The 24,681-nt window shown below is 36.9% G+C and overlaps 1 protein-coding gene across 1 annotated transcript; it reads left to right on the top strand.

Moving 5' to 3' along the window:
• Window positions 1-1,183: 1,183 nt before the first annotated feature.
• LOC113196556 (uncharacterized) lies at window positions 1,184-24,681 on the top strand. The gene is made up of 31 exons (XM_077799068.1): window positions 1,184-1,256; window positions 1,844-1,927; window positions 2,647-2,700; window positions 2,846-2,899; window positions 3,364-3,417; window positions 3,535-3,588; window positions 5,585-5,638; window positions 5,767-5,820; window positions 7,363-7,416; window positions 8,983-9,036; window positions 9,623-9,676; window positions 10,683-10,736; window positions 11,397-11,450; window positions 11,869-11,922; window positions 12,685-12,738; window positions 13,516-13,566; window positions 13,696-13,746; window positions 14,047-14,103; window positions 14,227-14,280; window positions 14,501-14,554; window positions 16,307-16,357; window positions 16,778-16,831; window positions 17,006-17,053; window positions 18,671-18,700; window positions 20,252-20,283; window positions 20,372-20,528; window positions 20,713-20,750; window positions 22,067-22,177; window positions 23,278-23,317; window positions 23,858-23,966; window positions 24,486-24,681. The coding sequence occupies exons 1-31, from the start codon at window positions 1,184-1,186 to the stop codon at window positions 24,679-24,681; spliced, it is 1,992 nt and encodes a 663-aa protein (XP_077655194.1).

The following is a 24,681-nucleotide window of genomic DNA, read 5'->3' as shown; positions in this document are numbered from 1 at the left end:
AGTCTAGAACTTTATCAGAAAATTTGCTATGGGAAAGAAATGCTAAATAGGAAACATATGCATTAATTCTGAAAACAGGTGCAGCCAATATAGAAAGCAGTATGGAGTTTCTTTGTAAAATTGGAAATGGAACCACCATTGGACCCAGGTATTCCACTCCTTGGTCTATACCCAAAGGTCTTAAATACAGCATTACTACAGGGACATAGTTACATCAATGTTTTTAGTAGCACAATTCACAATATCTAAAGTGTGGAACCAACCTAGATGCCCTTCAATAGATGAATGGATAAAGAAAATGTGGTATATATACACAATGGAATGTTATTCAGCATTGAGAGAATAAAATTATGGCATTTGCAGGTAAAAGGATGGAGTTGCAGAATATGATGCTAAGTGAAGTTAGCCAATCCCAAAAAACCAAATGCCAAATGTTTTCTCTGATATAAGGATGTTGATTCATAATGTGATTAGGAGGGGAAGATAGATGAACTCTTGATAGGGCAAAGGGAAGGGAGGGTCATGGAGGGAGCATGGGGGTAGAAAAGACAGTGGAATGAGATGGACATCATTATCCTAAGTACATGTACAAAGACATGAATGGTGTGACTCTACTTTGTATATAATCAGAGATATGAAAAGTTGTTCTATATGTGTAATATGAATTGTATTGCATTCTGCTGTCACATAAAATTTTATAAAAGCTCAAAGGAACTCCTTAATACAGGTAGGAAATATAGAATTTTAAATAGCAATGCTCAAGCTTGGCATGAGTACCATTTCTTCATTATTTTAGTAACTTCTGGTAATGTCTCAGGTAAAACTTGGGAACCTGGACATTACATCACAAGTAAATCACCACATACTGAGGAATCCAGGAGGCGGTCATTTAAATGATATAGTAGCTCAGTTATGTTAGTTCTTAACTCCTTTCCTTCCTTTATCTCTTAGGGGCCACAACTGGCATAGGGACCACTAGAACAGAACTGCCAGGAGGTAAGCATTGTTCTGAGACTGTGGGTTCCATTATTTGGGACTGATGACATTTTCTCAAGGACACCCCATGCTAGGCCAAACTCGAGTGTTAATCCCTCTGGATCTGCCTGCATTCGGGTGCTTCAGCCCAGTATTCCTGAGTCCCGATCCTGGTAGCCAGAGTTGAATTTCTCACTATGCTTAGTTCATGAAATTTCTTTTCACAGATACCACCATTGTGTTTCCTGAAGTCAAAAGCACTTCGGAAGTTTCCAACACAGGTAATGTTACATAAGTGAAGTCCAATCTGGATTTTACTCTTCAATGAATGTTTTGGGCATGTCGTGTGTTATGTGTGCATGTTATAAGAACCCAAGATGTATATTTCATGTTAAATATCCAAAGTATCACAAGTGATATTTAGAAAAAATATTCATCTCCGATTTTCCTCCCTCTACAGTCACTCTGGATACTCCAGAGAAACATGAAACAAGAAGTAAAAAATGCATAACATCTAGAGTCTAGAGATGTTCATTTTAAAGGCAGCTATGAATTTTCAGCTGAGATGACATGAGAATGTGACATTCTTGATTTGTCATTTGGAGCATTAAATCCTCATGGATGATCTTACATTGTAAGGCCATTATGCTTCCATGATGGATTGGGACAGATTGCTGTATTTATTTTGTCTTGTTTTTAAATATCACTGGAGTAGGCTCTGAGACATCTGTTCAATTAGAAATGTCTAACAGAGTTGAAATAACAAGAAATCATCTCTACAGACATTCACAGGAAATTATGTATTTTTGTAGGGCTACTCTAATAAAAATAGTATAAAATAACTTGTCCCATTATCCCAAATCCCCAGAACTTAGTGTTGTCCCACTTCCTCCTCCAGAGGCCACAACCTCCACAGAAGGTATTGGCACCACCAGAGTTGGATTCAAAACAGGTGAGGGGCAGAAACTCATGTCTTTGTGGTTATCGTGAATCACAGCAATCCTAGAAGAGCATGCAAAGAGAAGTTTCTGGAGATATATTTACTAATTACTGAAGATTTTGGTCAACTAATTCCTTTTCTATTTTGAAAATTTTCCTGAAAAGCTTTCAATATGAGTCCAGAATAACAGTTATAATTCTTATGATCAGATATGATGGTCACACTAATTGTTCTGAGTGATTTATGTTGTGGAATCACAAATATCACAACCTTTTGAGAGGGAAAGGGTGATGAAATTTCCTATTCCTGAGAAATATAGGAGCTACAAGAACCCAAGAAACACAACTACACTGTACAAATGTTTGATTTTCATAAATGAAGAGCCAGATATGTTCACAATGTCTGGAGTTCTCAGCACATTGAAACCTTCCATTGTGTCCCCGCCACAGCAAGTACCACTGTGACATCAGAGTGCCAAGTCACTAGGAATAACACGGGTGTGTGGGAGAAACCCTCCTTGTCTCCCTGACTCGGAATGCCTGGAAGGTTGAGAAAATTGTCACTCTCATTGTTTTTCTTATTATAATGATTAATGAGAAAATATATCAGGCAAGAACCCAGGACTAAACCAACTAGCCATGATGAAGACAAGCTTAACCTCTTTCTAGAGGCAGAGCTTTAGGAACAAAACACTGAGTGCCATGGTAACCATGGTCCTCTTTGTGTTTCAGCCACAACTGGGGTGGTTCCTGGCACAACTGTTGCCCCTGGCAGTTCCAGTACAGGTGAGTCTCAGGTTGTCAGGGAGCTCTTCAGTCATCCTCCCATAATGAGATTTCTCCTCTGGTGTTATTCTTTATAGGAATAATATCATTTTTTTCATGGGCTTGGAATATTTTCCAAATGTTTACCCTGTTTTCTGCCTTTCAGAAGCTACAACTTCTTTAGGAAGAACTGGAGCAACAAGAGGGGGAACAGCCATAGGTGAGTACTGGTAGGACATTGCATTCATTTCTAACAATACTCAAAAACTGGTGAAATGTATCCAAATCACTCACTTCTCCCCTATTCAAACTTATTATAAAAATATCACCACTGTTCATTGACTAAAGTTCATGAACTAAAAGTTTCATTATTTCTGATGTTTTAGCAGACTCTCCTCCCCGCTCCCCCTGAATGAAATCATGCAACTATTTGACAGTTACACAGATGATCCAGAGAGTGTCTCTCTCTGTTACTGAATACTACAGAAGTGGATACAATAATTAAAAATTCCTTTGGTAGATTTTTGGTGGGAACAATATTATATGAAGAACATACAGATCATCTTCTGTCATTTAAAGCCAAGTTTATTGAAATAGTAAACAATTACATAGATTTTTATTCATATATTTGCTTGCTACCTTATGATGAGAAGGAAATGACCCATGAATATTTTTCTGTAACAGCTACTACTAGTGTAGTCTCTGGAAAAACTCTGGAACCTGGGAATGACAACACAGGTGAGTCAAAAGCAATTGTGAGAGGTTCCACAAGTGCTTTATCAGGTAATGTGTTCCTAAGGTACTATAACTATGTATTTCCCCATATTCCAGACTTTATAATGCTTCTTTTTTCAGAGGCCACAACTTCCACAGGAAGAGGTGAGACCAGCCAATCTGAAGGGCCAACAGGTAAGAACTCTTAGGTCTCGTACTAACAAAGCTTATCATTTCCCTGTTTTGTGTCCTTAAATAAATATGGAGGTGGGTTAAAGAAAGAGGGTTACATCAGGTCAGGAAGCATGATATCTTCATCTGACAACCTCAGGTAGTTCTTCTAAGGAACTTGAGAAACATGGTTATCCAAGTTGGTATTTCTTCTGTGTTCTATTTGAGCTAGTTTTTTGGACACCTGGGTGAGGCTCACCAACCTATAGAAGCTGCTCACTACTCCCCATTATCTCCACTCTGCTCATTATGATTCCTCAGAATAGTGTACTTATCATGTACTACCATCTATCATATATTATGCTTGTTTATTTTCTGTGTTCCTTCCTTTGCAAATACAAATCACATGAAACACAGCTGTTTGTTCTTCCCCATGCAAGAAGACACTAAGGAAATGCTTAAAAAATTTAGTTTGAGTGTGACACTGTTCACTTCAATGGGTACTGTCATAGTTTCACTTGGGGTTAGCAGCAGTGTCCTTTTCCATCTGGATTTCCAGGAACCAGAGTTTGCAGAGCTATCTGCTGGACAGCAGGGAGGAGAACAACCTGCTAGTCATACCTTGGCTATCAGGACCCCCATCTTTATGCAACTTGCCTTTTCCCCCCACAGAATTTACTAACATCTAATGCATGATTGTTCTTTGCTGTCTCCGGTTGGCAAAATGTGAACTACATTAGGAAAGAGATATTTGAATATTTTGCTTAATGATACATCAATAGTGCAGAGAAGATATGGTTAAAAATGTACAGTTTTAAAAGTTTTTCCATCTATTTAATGGATGCCACTGTGATTTTTACCTGGAGTCATCAGTAGTACACAGAGTTCCAAGCTAGACCAGATAAAATCATCATTTGAAAGTTTTAGAGTTTAGAAGTTCTCTTTGAAATACCAGTATATCAAAATACTGCAAGTAGTAGATAAATAAAAATAAGAAAGATGAATCCATCATCTACCTTTTTTCTTATTTTAAGCTACCTCAGTCACATCAGGGAAACCTGGGACTGAAACAGGTAAGGGGGAGATGAGATACTCTTCCATGTTTAGTGGGCTGTATAAAGAGAGCCTGGAGAGTAACAGTGATTGATGGGTAGGCTAGGAAATAAAATCGTAGTTATTCATGTGTCTCTTCTCTCAGAGGCAGACCTTCTCAGGAAAGGTCTTCCCATGGTATCAGCTCATATAGCTACTTAGGATACTGATCAAGAACTTAATGCTATGGTGATCCATTTGTGTGTGTGTGTGTGTTGGGTACTATAGGGGAGTTCTCTAGGCCGATCCTTATATTTGTAAGTTTCCACACAAGTTGGTTAATGAGAAGGCTATCATATTTATTTAACTTTATAACATAGTTAGTAGACCTGCTCAGATGATATATTAGTATAATTATTATCTCAGGATCCCCAATTCCCAAACTTTACCATTTTCATCATTTCATCCCTTAGAAGCAATAACTTCAACAGAAAGCAGCAGTACTTCTGAGAACGGATCCAGAGCAGGTGAAGCTGAACAGACTACCGTATGGGGTTTAGTATAAATTATGACTCTCCATAGGCTCACTTGTTTGGAGATATACTTTTCTGCAGAATGATTCTCAGTTACATTAGGTATTTTCTTATACAGAACATATTCTGGAAAAGGTCGTATTATCAGCATCTAGCCTCAAACCTGTATCTTAAGCTTGGCTGGTTGTGTAGTTGGAATGAAGGCTGTCTTCCATAATATATGCATTACAAAGGTATTAGGGGAGCTAAAGCATACTCTATTCCTTGGAGGAAGATTTACCTATTTTGATTGCTTTAATGATATGGGTCATAGGAGATGCACAGAGTTCTCATCTGACTAGGAGGCAAGGAAAAAGCTCTTTGCAAACGCTATACCAAGCTTCTTTCTAGAAAAAGTTCTTAAGGAGACAAACACAGTGAACCAGTGTGATGATTTCAGACCCTTTGTTTTACAGCCACCACTGGGGTAACCCCTGTTACAACTGTAGCCCCTAGCAGTTCCAACACAGGTAAGTCATTAAGGTGCCAGAGAATCTTCCACAAGTCCCTCTTCAATGAGATTTTTCCTTCCATGTTCCCCTGTGTGGGAGAACTACCATGGCTTCCCAATTATCTATCTCATTTTACCCCTTCTTAGAAGCTACAACTTCCGTAGGAGAAGGTGAAACACCAAGAGAGGAACTAATCACAGGTGAGCTCTGTTGAGGCACAAACTATACTTTCTAATGATGTTCCAATAGTCTTGCCTGAAACATCAAATGTTGGGCTGATATTTTTAATATGGCAAATGGAAATTTGTATATCAATAAATACAGCTCAGAAATGTTTAACATTTCCTTCTCATGTCTTTTGTTCAGGACCGTTCATAAGGGGATTATAGGGCTCATTTCCTGACATGTATGAATATGATTTGGGTCTAAATTCACCTCCCTATAACGAAACTGTACAAAAGGAACTGGTAGCGGAGGACTTTCTCTCTAAACTTGGAAGGGAATAGTGTACAAAAGTATAATTACATCTTAAATATATAAAGCTCAAATATAAAAATGTATTGCTATATTTGAAGAAACAAAGTTTTGTTTCAAGAATTTATACCCATTTTATGAAGGATCGTGAATAGACCAAATAACCACAATGCTCTTCTTATTTTAGTCACTACAAAGGGAATCTCTGGCAAAACTCTGGAACCTGGAAGTGCCAACACAGGTCAGGAATCCTGAACATAACCTTTTGGTGAATGTATTCTATTAGACCCCCATTACATTCTGTGCAGTCTTTATAACTTCCATTGTTTTCTCTCTCAGAGGCCACAACTTTCGCAGGAGACCACAGGACCACTCAAGCAGATCTGTCTGGTAAGCTTTCCAGGTTGAGGTCTAGGGCTCTCCTCATCTATATTTGGGTTGTTGTAGTGAATGAATAGTATGCCGGAGGGGCCAGAATTCTCTCTGGGGCCACATTGTGCCCCAACAATCTGAGCAGTTATTCTGCTCGGGAATTCCATGGCCTGGGGAGTGTCTGCCAGGCTGTCCTCAGGATCCTGGCTTAGAGACTTTTTCTTTTGAAAAAATATGAGAGCATGTTGTATATATTCCTTTGACTTCCAGTTCTCATCTATTTAACTTTTCTTCCATAGTTTTTCACATTATCATTTTTTCATTTATTCTGTGTTTGTTTTCTATTTTTCTTACTAGAATGCTTCACAAAGGAACTATTAGAAACCCCCTACAAATATTAAAACCATACTTTATTTTCTCCTCTGGCATTCTAGGGCTATATATCCCTGGAAGTGAAACAATGATCTAAAGTCCTATCCTTCCCCCTGCTGCATAGTAAAAGGGAAACCCAGTAGCAGTATATCTACCCTCAGGTGGCCTGGGGAATGGAACACTAGGCAGTTGTTTATTTTCCATTATTTTTTGAGAGAAACTGTTCTGTGGAAAGGGCATCCGGTGCTTTAAGGCCACACAGATGCTCCCAAGATTAATTGGAGAAGTGATGCCTTATGGTTTACTTTTTTTTTTTTTTTTGCATTTTAAGTATCACTGGAAAATTTTCTGGAAAAAAAAAAGATTATACCTGCAATTTTAACACAGGTTAACAAGAAGAAAATACCTTTTATTGAACCTCAGATGCCATGATACTTCCTTTAGGGCTGCTATGATAAAATGGCACTAGCTCCTCCTAGTGTTCCACAGTCCCAGATTTATCATTCTCTTACTTCTTCCCTCAGAGTCTACAACATCTACAGAAGAGACTGGAACTACTGGAACTAGTTTCAAAACTGGTGAGAATACAATGGCCCGTGATTTGAGATCATTGGCATTGGGACTCTCTAAACTTAATCCTTGAGAGAGTTTGTATTATATTTAGAGCTGCTTCAAGTAAATCAAAATAAGTTTGAAAAATCTAAGCATTAAGCTTGACTGCTCCAAATCTGATAGTTTCTCTGCAGGTGCTACAACTCTCAATCAGCAGTATTTAGCTGAAAACTGTAGAATTCAGTGTGGGTGTGAGAGAGGGGGAGACACCCCATGGAACCAGTACACATGCATGTGTATATATAAAAATTTACTTGCTCTGATATTCAAAGTTTTCAGCTCACTTATTAAACTTTTTTTATACTTATCTATTGTACAGTAAGGATCATTACACCAATTGGGGAAACATTAAAGAAAAGCATTTAGTATTCCTTCTATCAAATCCTATGCAGAAATACCTCAAATTGGAAAAATTATCAATTTGCTTTTGGTTATGATTTGTTGAAAGACATTTTTATTAAGTCAAAAATATTTAATCCTCAATTTTAGACAATTAAACTTGTGCATTGAGTTTTGACATCACTTTTACAATAAAAAGGGCTTCATTTTCTGACTTCACCTATGACAAGGAATTTTCAATTGTGCTCATCACTTTTGGTAACATCACCTTAGCTCATTCCTCTTCCTCAGTACCTAGTTTATTTGGCATTCTCTACTTTTTTAAGAGATCACAACTTTCTCTGGAAGAAGTGACATCACTGGAGCAGAAATAAAGTCAGGTGAAATCATGGGGTTTTCATTAATTTTGCTGTAGTGTGATGCCAGATTGATAGATTTATTAGAGAAAGCTGGTATTTTTTAAAATCTTTTTAATAATTTTAAATTACAGAAAATTTCTTTAACATGGAGAAGAGTTTTTTAAGGCTGTTATTTCAAGGGAACCAGGATTTCTTTTTTAATTTGGACCTACTTGGGCACAGATAACTAAAAGTCTTTACCTTCTTGGAGACTAACCTCATCAGGGTTCTAGATCACTGGAGAGAAGATTTACAATAGTCCTGGCTCTGAAATGGTTTCCCCTTTAAAAAGAGCTTTATCTATATAACATTACTGACTTCTATTCAGCATAGAGATCATTCGGTTATCATAAAAATTCAGCTAGGGGTATAGCTCAGTCATGTAAAGCCAATGGTTTGATCCTCAGCACTGGAAAAAAAAATCCAGAAATGACATTTATACTATTGTTTATAAAGAAAAAGACAAAATTAAAATTCAAAATACATTTTCTTACCATTTTTTTTCTTTTTAAATTAGGAGCCACCACCAAAGCACCAGGAAGTAAGACAGGTAAACATGGGAAATGCCTTTGCTATAACCCTCAAGCTTAGGAAAAAGAAATAATCAGTAGGGATGTTAGTCACTACATTACCCTTGGTCTTGAAAAAGCAGCTTGTGGACATGGAAGATGTCTCCTCATGTCAGTTATGAGTACAGGAAGTATCTTTTGCTCTTCCAAGGCACAGAAGAATGTCTCAACAATATGCCTAAGAGTTAGGAGAATGTCACCTTGTTCTCTCTTTTTCCCTATTTAGGCACTGATGTAGTAACCTCTGCTACAACAGTTGCTCATGAGAGCTCCAACTCGGGTAAGTCAACAAGCTGGGAAGGACCACTGTTTGGGTAGCTTCTCAGCAAGTTGTCTCACCAGTTGATCCTATCATACTTTTCTCAGATACTTCAAATCTTTGTCCTCACTACTATTTCCTCCCTTTTTCAGAGGCCACAACTATCTTAGCAATTAGTGAAGCAATAACAGTCCCAGGTAAAAATAGGCAGTTAGTAAATTCCTTCTAACAATTTTAAAGGTAGAAATCATTCTGTATTTATTTCAACCTAAGGGAACTTTTGTTCGGGTCTCCAAATTTCAGAATATCAGTGCTGTTCCCAAATCCTTACATTAACATTCAACATATTATCTTTTCTTCAATAGTCAAGAACTCTGTATGTGGGGATCAAGTTTCTGATAATCAAACATGAAAAATTACAAATATTTCCCAAACTTCAGAATAAGGAGACCTCTCTTGTGAGAGCTTAGATTTTTGCACCTCTCCTACATTTGTGAAAAAAAAATGCACTTGTTGGAAATCGTATGAGGAATCCTAGAATAGGCCTTAAAAGTATATATTAAAAAATATAAAGGAAATGACAATCTCTTCTTCCTTGTGATTCCAGGTACCAGTGGTGTAGTCTCTGACACAACTGTTGCACCTGGGACTTCCATTACAGGTAAACAAATATTTTCAAAATAGTAACAATTATTTAACCTCAAGGAGAAATATGCATCCCCAAATGCGCTTTCTGCCTTCTTCATTTCCTCCTCCAGAGGCCAAAGTTTACTTAGAAACCATCATTGCTACTGTGATGAAATCAGTGAGAACTAGAGGTCCCAGATGTTAGCACTATCATCGAAAACATTCAGGAATTTGCTTCTGGATACAAAAGATTATTTTACAGGAAGGGCAGGTGCCCCAGCCCATACTCAGGCCAACCATGCTGCTGACACACACACCACTAAGACAGTTTCTGTACTAGTCATTTTCAGTGCCTGGCCTTTTGGTATAGGTTTCTGGAGAGGGTAGCAGAAGCGATTTGCTGGACAGTTAACCCATTGGAAATTATAGGTATTATTTTGCAGTATTAGCAAGAGTGAATGCTAGTCTAGAAGGTCCAGACTCCGATAAACAGGAGACTTAAAGTGAAATAAAAAAATTGATTGCCTCCCATTTGACTTCTTTAAATATGTTGCTTAAGGGTCAAAACATGCTTGAATCATTTTCTTTCAATCATCAGAAACCACCTCTGGAGCATCAGACAAACAAGTCACTGGAAGTCAAAGAGGTAAATTTGTTAAACAAATTCTTCTGTCTCCCATTTGAGGATTGTACCTTATATATGTTAAGCAAGCCTACGCTAAGATGGTGTTCCTGAGAAAATTATTTTTTTATTTTGTTCACTGATGCCTACTACTAAACAGGACTCAGTAAATATTTACTGGAAAAATTGAATAATTGATATGCAGGCAAAATACATGATTGAATCCAGGAGCAGAAAGATCAGTGAAAGGACATGCCCCTAGAACTGCCACATAGACAAAGTGTTCTCAGAGAACACTGGTGTCTCCCAGAGCTGTCCAGTGCAGGACTGCGGGATGATGCAGCCCAAGAAACATTTATTAAAAGATTACCTGAATGTGGATGATTCTTATGTTGATTTTATGGCCTTTTTGTTTCAGGCACTACTGGTGTGACCCTAAGCACATCTGTTGCACCTGGAAGTTCTAGTACAGGTAGGTTAACAAGGCAAGAAGACACTTCCCTTTTTGGAAATAAGGTCACAGAAATATCTTTTGCATTGCTTTTCTCATGTGAGAGCATAACAATACAGTTTCCTAAATTCTTTTTTTCTTTATTGGTTATTCAAAACATTACAAAGATTGCAGAATCACATCGGTTAGGTTACACATCCACATTTTCACATAATGCCATACTAGTAACTGTTGTATTCTGTTACCTTTCCTATCCTCTACTATCCCCCCTGCTCTCCCCTCCCATCTTCTCTCTCTACCCCATCTACTGTAATTCACTTCCTAAATTCTTATCGGTTCCCATTTCTTCTATCTTCCAGAAGCCATAGCTTCCACAGGAGTCAGTAGAACCACTTTGTTAGGATGGAAAACAGATGAGAATTAATGATGTGTGTGTGATTTTTCGGTGATAAATTAGAATTATTCTTTACTTTTTGGTGAAATAATTTCATGGGGAAGAGTTATGTTTAGGAACTCTCATCTAACATCAGTGATGCTTTCTTTTGTCACTTGATTTTGAGTCAATTTGGGAAGATTTTCTGAAGTCTTTGCAGAAATGGCCCAGCCTGACATAAATAGATCTCTGAAAATGTGAGTGGAAATAATTATGTGGAAATTTTTCTTTTCCATTTGTACGCTCAGGTGTCACCACAGTATCACCTGAAGGAAATACAGTCTCAAAGAGTACTATTTCAGGTAAATAGAAACCCAAGTTGAACACAAAAAATTTACCTCATTATGGTAGATTCTTCACTAAGCACATAGTGACTAAAATATGTGGAGGTTATAACTCAAGTCTACCTTTATATTGAAAAGTTTTCCCACATTCATCTTTTCAGGAGCTACCAAAGAAACAGTAAACCAAGGAACTGGAAGCACAGTAGGTAAATATGGCAGGAAAAGGGGCCACTTGTTTTACTGCCATTAAATTCCAGAAAAGGTGGGTCCCAGTGTTAAGAAATTTGTATATTTCTTTGACTTGTTAAAAAAAGCTATGCATGAGTAAACAACTAATTCACTCCCAGTTGAAAAACCTTACCAGATTAACCAGTTTCCTCCCACATTTGTCCCTCCCCAACTTGAGAAAAACTTGCCATTTTCTTTCTTGTTGCAGAACCCACGAAGACAACTTCTGGCACCACACTGGCACCTGGGAGTTCAAATACAGGTGAGCCAACAAATTAGCAAGAATCTCCACAGGATGACCTGTCTCTCTCATAGTATAGCTCTCAAGAAAAGTATATTCTTTAAATACTAAAGCCTTGTCACCTTATATTTTTCTACCTTTCTTCTCTCTTATAAGTTACAACATCCTCAGGAGTCAGTAAAACCACAGGAATTGGAAAGAATACAGGTGATTATAAAAGCTTCTTAACCTCCCCACTTTCAACAGTGATGCACAACAAAATTATTCGCAAGTTGCAACTATTCTACACCATTGTTATTTGACTGTGAGGTGAATATGATTCTTGTCAGGTTTTACAGATGAGAAAACCTGTGGCTCAGAGATATTAACTAACTTGCTCATTAATATTTCTTGTCTCAACTTTTCTAGAATGCTAAAATTTCTATAACAGCAGTATATTACCCAAATATACCCAAACTCAGTAGGTAATCAATTCCTGCTTTGCTGCTGCTTCTACTGAAAGTAGTTTTGGTAGCCAAGGAATTGGTATTCAGCCAGAAGAGGAAAGAAAGATTACTTTATTTCCCTAACACAGAGACCACCCCTACTGCATCCTCCACCAACCAAGTTCATTTTGAGTTTTTGCCTAAAGCTTCATTATCAAAACAACTTTGGAACAAACATTCCCTGAGAATGGTCTTTCCCTATAATAAAAGCTGCTATAATTTTTCCCTCCTATTCTAGCATACATCCTTCTGATAGGAATGAAATTGACATAATGATACCCTTCCATTTTACATTTAGATACTACTGGAGCGGTTTCTGGCAGCAACACCTCACCTGGAAATTCCAACACAGGTTAGTCAGGAATGTTAATGAAGAACAGGTGCCATATTTATTTTGTGGGGCTGGCTCTGGAGCAAGTATTGCACTATAGCTTTTTATCACTTTCCATTAGCCCTCCCTACTTTCTTCCTGTTGACTCTCACAAAGGCACAACTCCTGTAGAAGGAAGCATAACCAATGAAAATGGAATTGGCAACTCTTGAGATCCCACCGATTTATATTTGGCCTTAGCCTTTTCATGGATACATTTGTTAGATGAAGCTTGTGAAAATTATTTCTTTTGGGGGCAGATCATAAACTATAATTTTGAAGAGGTTCAGAGTCCAAAAAGATTTTCCCTTTTGACATTCAAGCTATTACCCAAGTCCCAAATGGCGGCAATCCATATTCATCGAGTTCTATTAGAGGAGCAGAGGTGATGGGAATGACTCTTGGTGTTATAAGTTTATTCATTGAATATTGCTGTATGCATTGACACAAATATTTTTGTCATTAGGAGCTACCACTGGCAACTCTGAGAGACCAAGCTCTGAAAGTGAAACAGGTAAATGTAGGGAAGACCCTGAGACCTCTAACATTTAACCCCAGGGAAGTAAAACTTTAAGACTAGACCACATTTTAATGTGTTCATTGTGACGTTGAATTTAAAAATGCAGAACGTACTTTGCATCACAGGTGAACCCCAAAAAGGCTTTCTATTGCTTTTGAGTTAGTCATTGTTGGTCATATTCTTGGAATGGTAAGTGTAAACCAAATTGATTTTCCTTCTCTCCCTTTCTTCTACTTTAGGTACCACTGAAGTGGTCTCTGGCACAATTCCATCTGAAAGTTCCAACACAGGTAAATCAATAACCTAACAAGGAATATAAGGAGCTTCAATAATAAGATACCCCTCCCCTAAAACATCCACATTCCTAGTTGGAGATACCAAACTTTTCTGAGTTTTGTGATTTTCCTTTCAATTCTTAGAGGCCATAACTTTAAGACATGACAAAACCACAGAAGCTGAAGTTAGTATAGGTAAGCACTAACCATCAAATATTTTCTTCATCTTGAATTATATTGGCTATAATGAATACAGCAGGTATTATACTCAAGATGTCTTTTAGTAAAAATTATCAGAATGTTAAGACATTACCCCAGGTGAATTGCCCTTTCTGTTTGAAATAAAGTGGCATAATTGAGACCACATGTGATATACCACTTAAGGCAAGAAAGTTTGTTTTAGTTCACTTGAAAAACTCAAATTTATTCTGAAACAAATCCTAATTTTAGGTAAAAGGGAATTAACAAGGTGATCTTCTCCTTTTGTGATTTCAGTTACCACCACCGGGATAACTACTGGTACAACTGTTGCTCCCAGGAGTTCCAACACACGTGAGTCATGAAAGAATTGGGAGAAGTTTGTCTCTGAACTTCAAAGGCATATTACATAAAGTAACAGTTACAGATTTCTCAAAATGTCCATATTCTATACCACTTTCTCCTATTTCTTCTCAGGGGCTACCACTTCTACAGAAGTCATCACTACCACTGGAGTAAAATTGGAAACTGGTGAGTGGTTTGTTCTTTCAGCCTTTTGGGTTCTAAGACTATGGTAGATGATGGATGAGTGAGGGGCTGGAGAAGTGTTTTGTATTTCACTTGAAGATGATCTGTCAGGTGAATCAGGTTTGGTTCTTTTGCTCTCTACACTGATTTTCACCAGCCTTTTAAATGTGATTATATGAAGCTAAATATAACTTGTTACTCTTAATCCATCTTGCTTTTGTAGGTACTACTTCAGGTTCAACTACAGTTTCTAGGCGCCCAGAAAATTCCAGTCCTGGTTAGTAGTTACCCATTTAGCCTTCTCTTATGGCTTTTATACTTTCCTGTGGATTTGTCCTCAATACTAAGGTCCTAACAAATTTAATTAAAAAGTTTTTACCTCCCCCAAATCCAAGGAGTTTCTACAGAAGCACCAGAGAAGCAAGTCACAGGAAGTAACACAGGTGAGCAGAGATAAAGCACTTATTTCCAAAGTATTAAACTATAGCAAATGGCTGAGAATTTTGCCCTCTATTGGTTTGAGGGATTTAAAAAAAAAAAGCATGGTGTTTGTTTCTCTTGCATTAAGAGACTGCTTATAAGAAACAATTTGAATTAGTCTAAATCCACGCTATTCAAGGCAAAACAATCACTACTGTGACTTGTGATCTATTGATCTCTTTCTTTCCTTCCATTTCACTTTCTCAATCTCATGTCCTATCTGATAGGACATAACTTTTTATTGAATCAATTAAGGTTAGTCATAATAATGCTGTGGAATTTCCTGAACTAAAGATTACATTAACCACATCTTTGTTAGGACTTAGCTTCCCAGAAGTAAATACTCAATGGGGGACAGGAATCAAATGATATTTGAAACCATGGGTGCTGATGACTTTGTTTTTTCATTCTATGTGATTATTTAAAACAGTTTCTTGGGTTCACTAGTACCTAAATCATGGCCAAGGCAAAGGTGCCGGGGGTGGGGGGGAGCACGCATGTTTCTGCTTAACAGTTGCCAGTGTGCTTTTGCCATTATCTCACAGTGTTGGAGTGCTGGCATGTACTAGGAGACCATGCTGCCTCTAATTTGGAGCTTCAGAATCTCAGATTAAACAAGATCAATAAAAATTTTCTGAGGACCCATTTTTAAATAAGATTCATTTTTTAGAGTACTTAGTCTCATGGCAGTAAAATTGAAAGGGAGAAACCGTCTTGAAAGTATTAAAATATCAAGATTCTTAGTCCTTCCCAGTATTTAGTTTTCGTGTGTCACCAATATGATTCCAAGGTTCAGAAGCGAATCAGGTCAACAAGGGGAATTGAAAAAGGTAAGGCTGGGGGTAAGATTCCCATCTCCAGGGGAAGAACTCAAAGAGAAGGATCCCAGAGAACTAAAGTTCACTACAAAAAAAAAATATATATAACCAAACAGGGAAAACACATCATTTCACTGCTTGGTACAAGGAATCCTGGAGAAGGAATACTTTGTTTCACAAAAACACATGGATCTGTCCTAAACTACAGTCTCTGTTGAAGGAGGGGAAAAAAGACATTCCTCGCATTGTCCCCTCCTCTTCCAAGTCTGGAGCCTGCTGCTAGGAAGAAACATGCCTAAAGTTTAATCAAGCCGAGAGGAACATGAGGTCATCTTGGTCTACCAAGATGTGGTTTTTTTTTTTTTTTTTTTTTTTTTTATTTTCTCTCACTCTTTTATACCTTCTCTCTCCCTCACCCCAAACTACTATAAGAGAACCAGGAAACCAAGTTACATGAAGTAAAAGAATTAAGTGAGAGAAAAGCTCTTGCCACTTAGAGAAGAGGGACCTACAAGTAAAAAACTTATTGGGATCAAAGTAACATTGGATCCACCTCTGTGAGCAACTAAGAGGGAGAACTCTTAACGTTTCTGTGGCCAAGGCTTGAACTCGCGTGAAATGCATTAGTGCACTCCGTCAGCTTGGAGACTCTTCCTGCATGTGGAGGTGTCTTAATAGACTTGGTCTTTGGAGATCAGAAAACCTGCATGTTCTTCCCTTGCTCATTTTAGGTACCCCCAAGGAATCATCTGAAACAACTACTGCTGGAATTACTACCACAGGTAAGTAAAATGCACCCACATGGACTTTTCTTGGAGGCGTCTTGATGACAGGATAGATTATCTGAAGTGAACCCATTTCTTCAATCCTCGGCACTCACTCTTGTTCCTCTATTAGCAGCCACTGCTTCCACCGGAGCCGAGGAAACTTCAAGCACTGCAGTGCAAACAGGTGAATGTTGGCTACACAACCCTTTCCTTAACTGGGATGGCTTTGATGACACTTTAGGAGGTGAATGTGGGGATAGAGGAGCCAGGAAGATGAAGTTAAACTTCCTATTAGGACATAACATTGAAGTCCAGCTAGGGTGGCCTTTTTTCTCAGGGCTCCTGTCCTAAAGACATTCATGAAGCTTGAGATTTCTGAGAAAGGGATTACGAAGGGTGTTAGTTATGAAACTTTCTATTTATTTCCTCTGGCAGGTTCCACTTCAGTTACAGCTGGAGTCACAACAGGCCCACAAGTATCTCAGCCAGGTAAAATGGACTGACCCGAATGAACTAGAAGGAATTATCTATTCCATATGAAGCACTGTGCCTTGTGTTATGAATTTGTGCCATTGTTTGGGCATGCACACACACAGATTTGATATGTATGATTTTTATTCTAATTTTAAAAAATCATGATACCATCCTTTTATCTCCCTTCAGAAACCACTGTTGTAGCAACAGAGAATCAAGAAGTTGAAAATAAAACAGGTCAGTATGGGAGAAGACCTAATTACTGTGCTACTAATCCAGCTAATATTTATTTAGTGCCCCCTATGTGCTAGACTCTGTAGCAGACTTAAGAGCAAAACCATCAGGAAGATTATAGTATTTGCCATTTATGATCTTTTGTGTGTCAAGGAAGAGGGAGATTATTATGGGCATAGACTTTATCATTATAGTCTATTTAATGGTAACCTAAAATATGTATAAAACATGGTTCCGGAAGAGCAGGGTGAGAGTAGAGTGTTCATGTCTGCTTATTATAGTTGTGAATGAAGGCTTCAGAAAGGAGATGATTGTTTACTGGGTGGTCAGGGAGAGAATTCCTGTCAATTGCCTATGAAAACAGACATAACACCACACAGGTGAGTTCAGAAATCAAGGAGTTATTGGCAATGATGGAAGGAGGCCTAAGGAAGAAATGAGATTAGAAAGTAGAAAGATTTTATTTTCAATCTTAAAAGGATAGAATCTTATTTAAGTAATGAGATCCTTTTCCAAATTTTATCAAGAGAATGATATGATCAGACGGTTTTAGAGAAATTAAGAGCAATGTGGAGATTAGAAGATTGTTTTGTTTTTTTTTTTGGTACTAAGGATTGAACCCAGGGACCCTAAACCACTGAACCCCATTCCCATCCCTTTTTATAGTTTATTTAGAGACATGGTCTCACTGAGTTGCTTAGAGCATCACTAAATTTCTGAGGATGGCTTTGAACTCGCCATCCTTCTGCCTCTGCTTCCCAAGCTGCTGGGATTATAGGCCTGTGCCCCCATGCCCAGTTTAGAAGATTGTTCTTTTCTTCTGTACTTATGCCTAATTGTTGATCTCTCTCCTATTACTGGTTTCTATTCTGCTAAACATTTATGATTAGGAGTTAGCATAGTCTACCTTGTCAAAGAGCTAGAGACATTTACTACCTGAAACTTCCACGTCTTTTACTCATATCTATATTTTTGGTAGCTATTAGTTGTGGGAATTGCTTGACCTAAAAATGTAGCATTTTTAAGTTCTTCTAAAGTATTCTGTTGTTTCTGTCCAGACTTATTTTTATTGTACCTACCAATTATGTTTTGGTGATTTTGAAATATAATTTAAGATTTACGAGTGGATTGTTGGGTTAATATAAATAAGTGATATGTGAAGGGTCCAGAGGATACAGAAATATAACCAGTTTAAAGCATTTGGTGGAGGAAAAGAAAGAAAGCATTTGGTAGGGAGAGAGGATCCAGAAGAGAAGTTCCTAGAGAATTAAAATTAGGTAATAATTAGATTTTTCTATACCTGAATTTTTCTTATTTTATTGTCTTATTCATTGGAACTGTTTTCCAAGAAAATTTTGAAGCAAATTTTATCTTCATGTTTTCTCCTTTCTGTTCTCATATTTCTGTCCCATTAAAATTTGGAGTGCAAAGGAAACACTTTGTAATGGTGGGCTTTCAAATACCATGAGGAGCAGAAAGTAATGATAGAATAGATGAGAATACAGCTGTAAGACTAGCTACCTAGCCATTTACCCCCAGCAATAGAATAATGAATTAAGTAACTATCCCCAACACTATTCCTGAACTTCAGATACTAATGAGTTTTCTATGTTTGCGTAGGATGCCCAGCAACACTTCCACCAGCTCCAGGTAAGAATAATTCCATTGCAGAATCATTCTGCAGTAATGGCAATAGCTTTGAAACGTGATTCACAAGAGCCAACAAAAGTCCCTAGCCATGGAAATGTTATTAGCAAACTTGAAGTGGATGAATGTAGCTTCCTATCACCAAATAAACCACGAATAATGGGTTTTATCCTCACTACTAGTGCAGCCAAACAAAACAAATATGACATCATTACCTGAAATAACTACTAGGCCAACTTTTTATGTATTTTGATTGAAATATATTTTTAACTTAGTGGGCATTTTAAATGCCCAGTATTGAGTGGTTAAGTTTCTTAGGGTTGATCTTAAGAAATGATTCAATAATTTTAAAGGACTTCAATGAGTTCTCATTATTCTTTTTAGTTTAAATTTTTAATGTGGTTCTGAGGATTAACCCCGTGCATCATGTGTGCTAGGCAAGCACTCTACTACTGATTTACACAACCCCAGCCCAAGTTCCCACTATTCTTGAGATAATAAAGTATGCTTTGTGGCAAGTAGGAAAAATTCCAAAAAACAAACAAAAGAATCATTCTTTACCATAAGGTAAAATTGGAAGAAGAAAGCTCTTCAAAGAAGCATGGAGAATTTTCCCAAGGCAATTGTTTTAACTATGGTATAGAAAACTGATTGGATCAGGAGGATATTCAAAATAGTAAGGTATTGGGGAAAAGTCTTGGGGTAGATTGGCAGCCAGTATGACAAGGTAGGGTAAGAGATACAGGACTTGCAGTAGCTTGGATGACAGACAGAAAGGGAGGGAATCAAAATTGCTCATAAGTTTTAAGATTGAATGATTGAAAGAATAGTTTGGTCCTTAATAGGAAAAAGACAGTCCAGAAAGTTGATTTTTAGGAACAAGATGATATAATCTGTGTGCACATTAAGTTTGAGGTTCCTGTAGGTCCATTGGGATGCTGTTAGGTGGAATGAGAACTGGAGTCACAGGAGAGGCCTGAACTGCAGATGGATAATGGAGGACCAGGCATTCCCCTTGATGTTATAGAGGACCTGGTGGAGACAAAGTTCCAGGAGACAGAATAGAGATAAAATAAGAATAAGCACTTCTTCTAGTAAAGACAGGAATTTACAAGTGTTAAATTTGAGGAAAGGAGGACATTTTCATGAACGTGAAAGTTGTTAAGGTCAACTATATCAGGAACTTTAGCTGAGAAAGGGTCTTTGTGTGTGACCTTATGAGGTCTTGCTGACTTATAGGATTGTGGAGGCAGGTGTCAGATTATAAAACAGGAAACCAGATGGTAGCCATGAGATTTATTGACTACTGCCAGAAAAATAAAAATTGAGATTATTTTTTTTACTGAGGATTATAAAAATAGGATATATATGCTTTTTAAGGAATGTTTGCTTAAAGTAGGTAGATATGATTTATCTACCTCAAGGCACTACATAATCCTGTGACTCTAAAATCCTAGTGCCAATTACAGTATTGGCCACCTGCTGGTTATCTATAAATAACAGATGGTTGTATTTTGCCAAATTTAATTAGCATTTATCATTTTGTGTTAACAGTGTGTCATGGTCCACTGGGAGAAGAGAAATCTGTAAGTGCACAGTTTTGCTCTACTTTTATCCAAATTGGCTTTCATTCCTGCATTTGAATAGAGGTCTAAACTTGGTTTATACCTGCAGCCTGGAGACACATGGACTTCTAATTGCCACAAATGTACCTGTACTGATGCAAAGACTGTAGACTGTAAACCTCAGGAGTGCCCTTCTCCACCTGTATGCAGAACCGGAGAGAAGCTTGTAACGTTTAATGATACCTGCTGTGAAATTGGACACTGTGGTGTGTATACATAATGCATTTAATGAATTGAATTTTGTGATAGGTAAAACTTATGGAAACCCAAAATTAACAGTTGTCCATTCATCTACTGGTTATATGAATATTTTGGTATGATGAGAAACATAATTGGTTGATAAAGAATCTATTATTTGTTGTGGAATGAAATAACTTGTATCTTTTTCAGAACCCCAAACGTGTTTATTTAACAATACGGATTATGAGGTAAGGCCTTTTCTTCTCTAAAATAACTAACTAAATGCAATGCTAAACTACACCAATGATCTTTCAGTTTATAATATGAAAAAATGGTAATTATGGAGTGGAATGAGTTCTTTTGTCCCTGTATTAATTTTCAGAAGAACATCAAATGTAACACTCCCCATGGTTCTTATCAAAGGGGGAAAATATACTTCATCATTAAGTACTCAGCAGTAGAGCTTCTGAACAAAATTTCCCATGGGTCTTGCCAGATGGAGAAGACACACTTTGTAACATTCAAATCAACGAGCAGAGTTAAACTGTAATTATAACCAGAAAGATCAGATGGCCAAACTGTCAGAGATCAAACAAGAAAACCCAGAGGACTAGAACCCCACGATGTAGACTTAGTGACACACTATATTCATGGCTGGTTGGTTTTGACAACTAATTTGATACTTTGGACAGTATTTAACTTTTGAAAATTAGTGTCAAAGAGACATAAAAATTGGATGATTCTCAAATTGATAATTATATTCTTGACCTGGTGGTATCAAATATTTTAAAAATCTAAAAATAAAGGTTCAATTTCCAGGATCACTCCCCTCTGCCACAAGTAAGTTCCTAAATAAAAAAGTAGGAAATACATAAAACAGCTTGTGAGAGTCTTACTTTCACAACCTACTTACCATATTCAAACTTTTAGTTTTCAGCATTGATCTGACTTTAGAACCCATAATGGTTTTTAAACAAAAGATGACACTTAAGAAACATTTCTAGTCATGTATATGCATAATAGTCAAAATAATAAAATTTCAGTTTATCAAAATTCTTCTTATGGTCTGAAGCCCTAAAATAAAGTTTCTCATACTGTAGTTAGAATGTTTAATATAAACTCTTTAGAACAACCTCTAGTGGGTTTTAAACATACAGGAATATAGTCAAGAGAGAAGAGATCTTAGGAGACTTGTCATCTGTTCTAATAAATTGATTTTGTGACATTTTCCCCTTACTTGGATATCTTATTTATTTCCCCTCAAACTTAGAGTATAACAATTGTGATGAACTGCTTGCTCACTGTATAAAAGCTTTCTTGAAAAATTCTTGAAAATTCGGTGAATTTTCTCTTAAAAATTGAGACACTTTATGCTCTCAATGAAGGATTTTGATTTATTCACAAAAGTAGAAGACATTCTTTATTCACTATTAACCTAATGGCTAAAAGTGCCTCTAGACAGTCACTAAACAGTGAATTTTTTGTTTTTGTTCTTATTGGCTTAGCTGTCAACTCCAGAAAGAACTTGAAGCAAATAATAATTCTCCCCCTCCTTTCCTTCCAGATCGGTACCTCATTTGATGACCCCAGCAACCCCTGTGTTTCCTACTCCTGCAACAGTACTGGCTTTGTTGCGGTGGTCCAAGACTGCCCCAAGCAGAGCTGGTGTGCAGAAGTAAGTCTTGTTCTTAATTAGTGATCAGCAAGATGACTTCTCATGTTAAACACAGACCTGTCTTCTTTATCATAAATTTGCATCTGGACAACAGACATGTATCTCATCAATTGCATAGCTCTTTTTTAAAAAGATTATTTAAAATATAGACACAATATCTTTATTTTTATGTGGTGCTGAGGATTGAACCCAGCACCTTGCATGTGCTAGGAGAGCCCTCTACCGCTGAGCCACAACCCCAATTGCATAGATCTTTAAACAATTTACTGAATCAAGAGTCAGATGATTACAGATATAAAAAGTCCTTAAAAAAGGTGGATGTATCAAGGAAGGTCCTTATCTTTTACAGGCACTATAAAACTTAATTTAGTGCTATCTTAGAAAAAGTAGATCATAAACTGGGTGTGGTGGTGCCTGCCTGTAATCCCAGTGACTTGGAGGCCGAGACAGGAGGATAGTGATTTGGATGTCAGTCTCAGCAAGACCCTATGTCAAAAATAAAAAATAGGACTGAGGATGAAGCACAGTGGTAGAGTGCCCCTGTGTTCAATTTCCAGGATCACTTCCCTCTGCCACACAGAAAATATGTCAGTTATTAAATAGAAATATTTTCCATAATTATATATGTGTATTATTTATACCCTTGTGCCATAATATCTTCATTTCTATGATTTAAAAATGAAGGTATTCTATGAATAGATTCTGAATCATTTTTCTTTCTGGAGTTACAAAATTTTAAACTTATTAAAAACTACAATACTGGTTTTCAACTGAGAGCTTATTTGGAGACACATTGGTAGGGTAGTAATGACAACAAAGATCAGGTATAGATCCTGACTGAGAAGCTTCATGTCTGGGGATGAAGTATTTTTCATGTAAAATAAGAAATAAGTTTTTACATGCTGTTACCTTTAAATTATTTTTAAAGTTTGAATTCTGTCTAAATACTGCCTGATTTTTATTCCCAAGCTCACCTCCTTCCTTGCCCCTGCTCCAGACCTGCCATCAGCATGTTCATCTTTTCTGTTCCCCCTTAATTAGGAATTGTATATTAGAGAAAAAAGTTTTCCAATCTGTTTTCTTTTCTCTCACCCCTACAGGAAGACAGAATCTATGACTCAAGAAAATGTTGCTATACATGTAAGTTAACGTCAACACAAAGTATAAGCTGTTGATAGGATTTTCAAAATACAATGAAAGATCATTAATAGAAAGTTACCTGTTTTTTAATAACATATTATCCAACCTAAACTATCCATTAATATTTATACTTAATGTATTTACTCATTCTTCTTGGCTGTAACATTCTTCCCTGTGAACACCAGTTATGTTTACAGTGAAAGATATTTTAAATAGAAGATTAGCTCTTAACATCAGCAAGCTGTGTTGTAAATTGGTGAATTAGAGCACACAGATGGATTATTTTTGACAACTATTGTTTCACTGCTAATAATCCATTTCCCTATTTTCCCCCACTGGTCCCTTTCTCTTTCATCTGTGATAAGAGCAATAATGAGGTAATATTTATCTTCATACTAACCAGTTGCATTTTACTGAGATAGTAATAGTTATTTTTGAGGCCATTAACTAATGGAATTAGCCTCCATTTTCTTAACCATAGAGATAAGCAATTGTTAAAATATTAAATGTCACACCTGCCTGTTATCTTCTTTGTTTTAGGTAAGGATAATTGCAGAACTTCTCCTGTGAACGTGACTGTTAAGTACAATGGTTGCAAGAAAAGAATCCAGATGGCAAAATGTATGGGTGAATGCAAAAGGACTCTCAAGTGAGTTTTCCTTTGTGTACTGTGCATTGACTTTGTGGAGGAAATCGAGATTTTAAAACATTAACGTGGAGATTTTTTTTTTCCCCCACGAGAGCAAACAAACATTTTTAAATAGTAATAAGTAATTCTCAAGTTTTCTAAACAGGCTCAACACATTTGTGCAAATATATTTATCTTTCTGCAGTGATTACAGTCAGTACCTTAAGCAATAAAGTGCATTCCTTTATGTGAAGTTTTATATATAGATTAATGTGGTCCTAAATAGGTTATTTAAAATCTGTTTGCTTTTTATACCTTAATACTATGATTACAAATCTTCTCTTTGAGTTCTTTTCTTTTGTTCTTAAGTACCAATTATCAGAAGTTACAGCAATAAGGAATGCAAGGTCTAAGAGAAGAGTATTTTGTTTAAGTGACTTAATAAGCCTTCCAACCAATTAATTACAATTTAAGCATTGATGTTGAATTTCTGTCATGACATTTCAAATGTATTTATTATTGAATTTTATTTTCTTTTAGGTACAATTATAATCTTTTTCAGTTGGAAAATTCATGCCACTGCTGCCGAGAAGACAACTATGAGTTCAGAGATGTTGATCTAGACTGTCCTGATGGAAGCACACTATCTTACAGATACAGGCACACCACAACCTGCTCTTGTTTAGATATGTGTGAACAGGCTAAGACTACTTCGGCTCAATCAATGGCCAGATAA

Source organism: Urocitellus parryii, chromosome 5 (assembly GCF_045843805.1).
Source record: "Urocitellus parryii isolate mUroPar1 chromosome 5, mUroPar1.hap1, whole genome shotgun sequence".
NCBI lineage: Eukaryota > Metazoa > Chordata > Mammalia > Rodentia > Sciuridae > Urocitellus > Urocitellus parryii.
This window is presented reverse-complemented; position numbering and strand designations above follow the sequence as displayed.

Bases quoted from the DNA above. Each gene is read 5' to 3' on its own strand.
- LOC113196556 (XM_077799068.1), top strand. From the start codon at position 1,184: ATGAAATTTCTTTTCACAGATACCACCATTGTGTTTCCTGAAGTCAAA. The intron at 11,923-12,684 runs GTGAGCCAACAA...TTTTACATTTAG, and splicing joins ACCTGGGAGTTCAAATACAG to ATACTACTGGAGCGGTTTCT. The intron at 18,701-20,251 runs GTAAGAATAATT...TTGTGTTAACAG, and splicing joins AACACTTCCACCAGCTCCAG to TGTGTCATGGTCCACTGGGA.